Source organism: Brienomyrus brachyistius, unplaced genomic scaffold (genome assembly GCF_023856365.1).
Source record: "Brienomyrus brachyistius isolate T26 unplaced genomic scaffold, BBRACH_0.4 scaffold56, whole genome shotgun sequence".
In the NCBI taxonomy this organism is placed as follows: Eukaryota; Metazoa; Chordata; class Actinopteri; order Osteoglossiformes; family Mormyridae; genus Brienomyrus; species Brienomyrus brachyistius.
The window spans coordinates 1894861-1903709 of NW_026042331.1; the positions used below are offsets into that span (position 1 = coordinate 1894861).

General features: G+C 40.6%; 1 protein-coding gene across 3 annotated transcripts in view; it reads right to left on the minus strand.

The window, feature by feature from the left end:
* Positions 1-4655, minus strand: part of LOC125724482 (uncharacterized) — a 90523-nt gene extending 85868 nt beyond the window's left edge. The window contains exons 1-3 of one of the 3 annotated variants that reach the window (XR_007387194.1): positions 4046-4655; positions 2554-3365; positions 1751-2493 (exon numbers count right to left, since the gene is read on the minus strand). Coding sequence is in view for 1 of the 3 variants with exons in the window: in XM_049001208.1 (XP_048857165.1) it covers positions 2648-3365; positions 4046-4053 (726 nt within the window). In the remaining 2 variants the exon portion in view is untranslated. Of the gene's footprint in view, positions 1-1750; positions 3366-4045 lie in introns of those variants that run through there. The other 2 variants (XR_007387193.1, XM_049001208.1) reach the window with 2 other exon arrangements.
* Positions 4656-8849: the final 4194 nt, after the last annotated feature.

Below are 8849 nucleotides of genomic sequence, written 5' to 3' on the forward strand. Positions count from 1 at the left end.
TTTCTTAAATTGGCTTATATATTTACAACATGGTGACTGCAACAATAATACACCTACGACTGTGGTGTTCTACCTAGAGCACCACTAGAGGGAGCTCACACATTCTATTGTACTTGCCACAGTAACAACAGTGATGTATAGGAACAGTTAGAAGCCGGTAATTTATATATAAAAAATGTAATTTCATTAATCTGAATGGGTGGGCCCAGCTGTCAATCCCACCCAGGCCTATCCATAGCTCCGCCTCTGTGTCAGTCCATCTCTTTGCAGTCCAAGTTGTACATCTACCAATCTGGACAGCAAATTTACAACCGTTCTGTTTCGGTGGTTATATTTAAGGAATGTCACATTAGTAAATTCACGCTTTACATGAACATCTGAAATGGGCAGAGACAAAATCTGCAGTACAGGCAGACCAATGTCTTTAAAACTCCTTTTTCCTTCAGCACCCTCATACTGCAAAACCTCAATCCAAAGTTCTCCATGTTGTTCATCTCTGTGAAACTGCAACAGGAGAGCTCTCTCCACTGGTTTTCTAATTCACCAAGGGAACAGGAAAGGCCCTCTTTTGGTAGGCTGCCTACTGCAGGTAATCTTACCCGGGGATGTAGCATCTCCAGCTTACTCAAGTGACTCTGGAAGTCGCATTTGATACTGTGTCCAGAAGCAGTCCATGCTGCGCTTAGGAATGACGTCTGTTTCAGTGTAGAATTGACTGTAAATTCCTAGCAAAAAAAACTGCCAGAAAAGTATTGCAAAATTGCTGTTAATCACTGTAAAACCCCCAGCTCCATGGGTGTCCCTACAGGTGGCTGCCCTTTGCTGCCAGGCTTGCTGTCACCTTCGTCTGTGCCCATGTGTCAAGTAGGGCAAAATGGGGTAGGTGAAAATAGAATTTCCCCAAGGGGAGTAACAAAGTACCTTCATTTCATTTAGAAAAGAATTCCAAAATGTCTTTTACAGGTTTTGTCGTATGTAAATTACAGCAATTGTCTTTTTTAAACAGAAAAATAACAATTAACTGTAATCTAGTTTAAAATGTTATCATGTATTCTATTCAAATTATTGAAGTTACCTGGCAACTGGAATTGGCAAATACTATTGATTCCAATGAAACATTTGAAACCACAAAATCACATGAAGAAAACGTACGCTGACCGTTACTGAAACGACCTGGTATCTGTTTCATACCTCACTTTACAACACACAGGACTTTTTTTTAACAATTTAAAGGCACAAGTTATTTTACGTCATGGCCAAGCCACCTTTGCTAGTTTAATGGCAGAAAAATAGTCAAAGCCAGGCGCCTGGTCCACAAGGGATGTACTCAGTCACTGCTGTGTTTATGGTTTAAACATGCTATAAACTAATTTTTTCTAACATTTTCTTTAAGAGCTAGGTGCACTTGCACCTTGGTGGATTGCTATTATATTTGTGGATTTGCCAGGTAGAAGAAAAGAATGCTTCTCTACAGAGATACAGAAACAAATCTGCTTGTACACAATGTGAAAGCGTTTGAGCAGACCATCTACAACAACAGCAGGATTCCACCAAAGTAGAGGTCTGCATTCCCGTAGAATCCATGGCAATTAAGTGCAGGGCAGGACAAACTTTCATTTTTGAATGCAGGAGCACAAGGGAAGTGACTGATATGCTCGCAGTAAAAAGAATGAAACAAGTGCTTTTTGTTATCAAACAATTATTTATTTGCATGAGTAAATAGAAAATTACACAACAAAGTATAGCACGATATCACAACATTACATTGTCTCAAAGCGCTTTAGAGCACCCCCACCCAAAGCCCCCAGTGAGTAAGCCATAGGCGACAGTGGCAAGGAAAAACTCCCTAGAAGGAAGAAACCTTGGGAGGCACCAGACTCAAAGGGGAAGCCCAAACCTCCAGGGGCCGGCAGGGAGAGTGAAAAACACACACATCAGATAACTGCAACAGGTATTCTTCTACATATCCTATACATATGCATGGTACAGTGGTTAGCACTGTTGCCTCACACCTCTGGGAACATTTATCCATTTTCTAAAACCGCTTCTCCTGTTCAGGGATGTGGGGATCAATTTGCCTTTTGGAACAGGCGGTCAGATGGATCCCAGAGGCTACAGGCACGAGGCAGGGAACAACCCAGGATGGGACACCAACCCATCACAGGGCAGGCTCACACACACAGATCATTCACACACACACACACACAAACACACACACAAAAACTCACCATTCATTCACACACCATTCATAAACACCATTCACACACCAGTCACTCACACAGCATTCACTCACACACACACCATTCATAAACACCATTCACACAGCATTCACTCACACACACCATTCATAAACACCAGACACACACCAGTCACTCACACACCATTCACTCCCCATTCACACACACATAGACCATTCACATACACCATATACTCACACACACCATTCACTCACACACGCCATTACCACTCACACTCACTCACACATGCCATTACCTCACACACACCATTCACACACCTGTCACTCACACACACCATTCACTCACACGCCATTACCTCACACACACCATTCAATCACCATTCTCATACACACACACACACACACACACCACTTACACACACCATTCACACCCATCATTACCAAACACACTCACATACCATTGACATATACCACATTCCCATTTGATGTGGACACCTTCACACTGTCTGCTTCTAGATTATTTATGTTCAGGTGTTCCACTAATAATTTGTCCACTTTAGTTCCAGCAATTTCCCAATTAAGAGCATTCAGCTGGAATTCACTGTCTACAACCTCTATCTCCACATCCAAAATTTCCAATTCAAATTCTGAATTAAAACCCCTCTCTGCAGTCTCCTCCAATTTGACCTCTCCAATTTGTATTTCGACAATTTCAAATTTATCATTTACACCATCTAGCTCAAACTGGCAGAGGTCGACCACTACGGCTCCTATTTTCAGCCTGTCTTGGTGGTCATATGCAGGCTTTATGGAGACTGTCCTTTCATTTAACAGAAAAACCTCTAACCCATGCATGTCTAACCCCTTATCCCTCCCAGGCTGGTTGATGGGTGGAGTTGCTGGGGAGCACTCTCCTTCTTCACCCCAGCAGATGATCTCATCCCACTTGTCCCAGGCTGCCCAATACACATCATCCGTCCAGCTAACTGCCTTGGCAATTGGCTTTCGGGTGTGTGACACGATGGAACGGTCAGCCTGGTCAGAGGGTGATTCTGCTGGGGAGCACAGCTCTTCCTCATCTTCCCAGTCAATCACTTCCATCCACTTGTCCCAAGTTGCCCAGTATCGATCGTTGCTCCAGCTGACAGCTTTTGCAATTCGTTTGTTTCTGAATGAGGAAAAACACACAAGCAATACAATAGAGCTGTCAGTCACTCCTGGCACATGGAATTCAGTTCTGCACTGACACCTTCGCAATGAACAACTGCATTATAGCATAGGAAACTAGTTAACTTTCACATACAATTTACATATAATCAAGAAAGAAGCCTGGAACAATTTTAAATTTTACTAAATGGCAATATACTGATTTTAGTCACCAAACAAACTTTTCAGGTCTTGCTTCACTACTTTTATCTGTGTTTGTTGCAATACATCTGCCCTCTCCTGGTCTGCTGGAATATCATTGCTGTAGGCAGCACCGAGCGCAACCACCCGCATCCTCTTCCGAATGCAACATGAAAGCGCGGGAAAGCGCACGTGCAAAAGTGAAATATCATCTAGACTTTGCGGCACAGGAAACTAGCCGACTTGCACATAAAATTTAAATATAACCAACACAGTAGCCCGCAACAATATTCACTTTATTTAAAAGCAATGAACTAATTTACTCACAAGAGTATTTTGTAATATAGTATCTCATAGAAAATGTTGATTCTGAAAGGAAACTAAAGGTTTTCTGACAAATGTAGTGGGGTGTACTCATTTATGCTGAGCACTGTATATATATGGTGGTGCAGTGGTTAACACTGTTGCCTCACACCTCTGCAGAGCAGAAAAGCAACGTACCTCGTCATCTTGGTGCAGAAAACAAGTGAAGCTGCGTCTTTCAAACCGGCAGCGTCCCACGTGCCGAAGAGTCAAATGTAATCAAGCAACACGGCCCACACAATTAAATAATAACATCATAATAATTATAGCTCTTGTATAATTATTCTATATATTATTCTATAATTAGAGGAACAGACTTTTATGTCAATAAAATGGGCACGAGGCAGGGAACAACCTAGGATGGGGGGCCAGCCCATCACAGGTCACACTCACATACCATTCACTCTCACATGCACACCTATGGGCAATTTAGTAACTCCAATTAGCCTCAGCATGTTTTTGATTGTGGGGGTACACCGGAGTACCCGGAGGAAACCCCACGAGGACACGGGGAGAACATGCAAACTCCACACACATGTAATCCAGGCAGAGACTCGAACCTGGGTCCCAGAGGTGTGAGGCAACAGTGTTAACCACTGCACCACCATATATATACAGTGCTCAGCATAAATGAGTACACCCCACTACATTTGTCAGAAAACCTTTAGTTTCCTTTCAGAATCAACATTTTCTATGAGATACTATATTACAAAATACTCTCACAAATGTGGGCCATTGATTGCAAACAAGATTTGTTGATTTGCACACACAAAAAAGTGATTTTCCTAACAAATTCACTCAAGCCCATGTTGCATAAATGAGTACATCCCAATTATAGTCTTAGGAGAAAAGCCACACTTAAGACTACAAAATTCTAATTAACAGGCATTCAACCACAGGTGAGTCTAATGATTCATTTAAGAGGTGTCCAGCAGACAGGTGACTATAAAAGGGCATTACTTAACAAAGAAAAGCCCTTCCCATTTCATGCTGTCAGCAATGGCTCCACATGGAAGAGAAATGTCACAAAATCTGAGAAAGGCAATCATTTCTTTACACAAAAAAGGTGAGGGCTACAAGAAGATCAGCAAAGCTTTACCTATCAGTCAAAATACTGTAGCAAAAGTGATCCAAAAATTTAAGAAAGATGGAAGTGCAACGATCTTACAGCGACGTCCAGGCCGTCCACGGAAGTTAACATCTCGAGAGGAGCGTCTGCTGATGAGAAGGGTTGAAGAAAATCGCCATGCAAGTTCACTGCAGTTAGCTAAAGTAGTAGAAAGCCAAACTGGAGTGACCGTTTCCCGTGACACCATACGGCGCACACTGCAGAGGAATGGCATGCATGGGTATCGTCCACGAAGGAAGCCTCTCCTAAAGCCCATGCACAAAAAAGCACGCCTAGAATTTGCTAGGGCCCATGCGGAAAAAGATGAAGACTACTGGGACTCTATACTCTGGAGTGATGAGACAAAAATCCCTGTTTTTGGAACTACTTGTTTCAAAACTGTATGGCGTCGTAAAGGTGAGGATTTCAAAGAAAAATGCATGGTGCCTACAGTGAAGCATGGTGGTGGCAGTGTCCTTATGTGGGGCTGCATGAGTGCTGCTGGTGTTGGGGAGCTGCATTTCATTGATGGTATCATGAACTCAACAATGTACTGCTCTATACTGAAGGAGAAGATGCTGCCATCTCTCCATGCACTTAGTCGTCGTGCACTTTTCCAACACGACAATGATCCAAAACACACATCTAAAGCTACTGTTGCATTTCTGAAGAAGAACACGGTGAAGGTGATTGAATGGCCAAGTATGTCTCCTGATCTGAACCCAATCGAACACCTGTGGGGAATTCTGAAGCGACAAGTTGAGCATCACTCTCCATCCAGGCTCTGAAACAGGTTATTCTTGAAGGATGGAAAAAGATAGATGTTGCAATATGTCACCAACTTGTTCATTCCATGCCTAGAAGACTTGGTGCTGTCCTTAAAAATCACGGCGGTCATACAAAATACTAGATGTAGTACATTTTGTTGCGGGGTGTATTCATTTTTGCTTCAACCAATTTGAGTAAAACTGAAGATTTTGTGATCTAAGTTATATTATTAACCTTAATTTCATGTTATGGAGTTAAACAAGTGTTCAATAAAACTCAGCCTTGTGAAAATTTTGGAAGTTATTCTTTTGTTCATTGAGCTACTGATTACATTCGTACTTTTCAAAGGGGGTGTACTCATTTATGCTGAGCACTGTATATGTAAATATATATATATATATATATAATTATGGACAAAATATAATCGTGATTTAATGTATCCCTTCTGCTCTTAAAAAAGCGCAATATGTCTGAATGACGAATATGTCTATTACGTTTTAATAATCTTGTTAATATTTGTTTACCTTTTTTTCTGTAATCACTCTGTTAAAGCAATTTTTAAATCTAGCTGTGAAATTGATGATGCTGTTATTCTGACTGTCTGAACATAAGTGAGGGGATGGATGCACTATTCTATGGAGGCCTCTGAAGAGAATAAATTATCCCAATATTATATTGAGAGAGATGATTAAATCAGAGCTAGATAAGATTTTAACAACTCTGAGCTATTAGTTAAGTTCTTCCCAAATGAGTTTGATGGGCCGAAAGGCCTCCTCTAATTTGTACATTTCTTATGTTCTAAGACATACAGTACTGTGTGAAAGTCTTAGGCAGTCCAAAGAAATGTTTAAAGCTGTTTATCTGGGTAGCAAGTGTACTTTGACTTAGAATAAATGACACAATTTAACATTAGAACATGTGCAAATTAAGAGTAACACAATAAAAACTAGTAATAACTTCTTCTGTTTTCTAAAGCGTTACTGATATCCAGTTGGATGGCTAGATGAACACCGCTTCAGTTCCCAAACTTCTCCCCAGGGGCACCTCAGCCGTTCCATGATTTTGTTAAATTTCACCAACAGCTCAATTAAATAATTAATTATACTGGTTTAAAAAGTCAGTGACAGATTGACTAGCTGTACTGTATGAGGTGTGCTAGTGGCCAAGTCAAAAAATACATGGCTGCACTGGATGGTCGTTACAAATACTAGGATGATTTTAGCAGAGGTTCTGAAATGGCTAAGCTGACACACTTTGACAGGCATAATGTAGCTGAAGTTCAGCCTGTAGCTGAAGACTCTGCCCCACTGCAGAAGTTCAAGGGAATTCTGCTTTTCCTTCTCCATCACTTCCTGGATGGCCTCTTTCGAAGACCTCTTCATGCACACCCTAGCCAGATGCACTGAGAGGCTTGGCTGTGTCTTCTTGCACACGGGGCAGAGCAGGAAATGCCTGCTCGAAGCACTGGGGATAAAATTAAATTAAAAAAAGTCATAAATAAAGATTAGATTTGATTCATTACTTTTAGTTGAATAAAGAAACAGTCCAGTCATCATCAACACTGTTCGTTTCACAGTGGTTTGGATAAATAACATTTGCATATCCTGATGGCTCCTAGACTGAGTAAAGTACATAATCACAGCTATTGAAACATGTTAACTAATTACTTACATTTATATTAAAATAAAATTTAATTAATTAAATTAAACTTAAGCTGCTTCAAAATATTATTTTAGGTTTGTAATGTACATAATCATAGCTATTGAAACATGTTGACTAATTACTTACATTTATATTAAAATAAAATTTAATTAATTAAATTAAACAAGTTGCTTCAAAATATTGTTTTAGTTTTGTAATGGATGCAATTTAAGTTTTAACAATAGCAGTCAGTGGTCAGAGACTTTTGCACAGTGTCAGTAAAGTAGAACAAGTTTATCCACAATTTCTACAGATTCTAATGAAATGAACAGTCCATTATTGGGATGGCTGAGGTCCTTCACGATCTTCTTGGCCTTGGTCCAGCACCGCCTGCTGTAGATTGAGTGCAGGTCAGGGAGCTCGGTGCAGATGGTGCGCTCAGCTGATCGCACAACCCTCTGTAGAGCTCGTCTGTCCTGCATGGTGCTGTTCCCGAACCAGGTTTCCTCCCAGAGTACGTGCAGATCAGTTGCATTGGGGAGTCCATACTGTGATGCTGAGTGAGTGTAGTAGGAGTTTGAGAGATGAAACTCCTGATGATTTACTCCCTCGGCTAACTAACCAGAACAGGATCATACCAATACCAAAATTATAAGTTTATAAATGTTTTTCACTACCCTGATTCATTCAGTTATTTCTGTTTGTTAATTCCACCCCCCAAGCAAATACATAAACAAACAAACAAACAAATATTGAGGGGGGATGTGTCAGAGGTGATAGAATCAGTGGATGAATCTAAAAAAAAAGTCATGATTTTTTTCTCTCCAAAACATAATTCACAAAAGTTAGGTAAGACATTGACATGTTATGACAGTAGCATGATGCAGAGGAACAAACAGAAGGAAATATCAAACTAAACCTGAGTCAATTAGGACTAATTACACTAAATTACGTGGAACACACAAAATACCTAAAACCACTTAATAAACAAACAACAAATATTGCATTAGATAAACTATACTGATGCCTGAGAGAAGTTGTTGTGCAAGCTGCAGCAAGTACGTAAGGCACAGGTGCAGAGACACTACATATAGTGCAAACTAATTTAAAAGTATACAGTACACACAATGATTCCTGAAAAATCAAAATACCGTGGAATACTAATGAAATACTTATCAGGATGATGATGATGATGATGATGATGATGATAGAAATAATAAAGAATTAGTTTAAGGTATTATGCAATTGACATGTACAATTAAAAAAGAAATTGCACCAGACATTTCCTGTGGCAAAGAAGGGTTGCTTTGTGGCATGTCGCCGACAGGATGTCATGGGCAGGAGGGTAGGCAGGCAGGGCAGCACAGGCAGAAGGGCTGGCGGGCAGCCAGAACTGTTTTGCCACTGCAGTTTGTTTTACAGTTT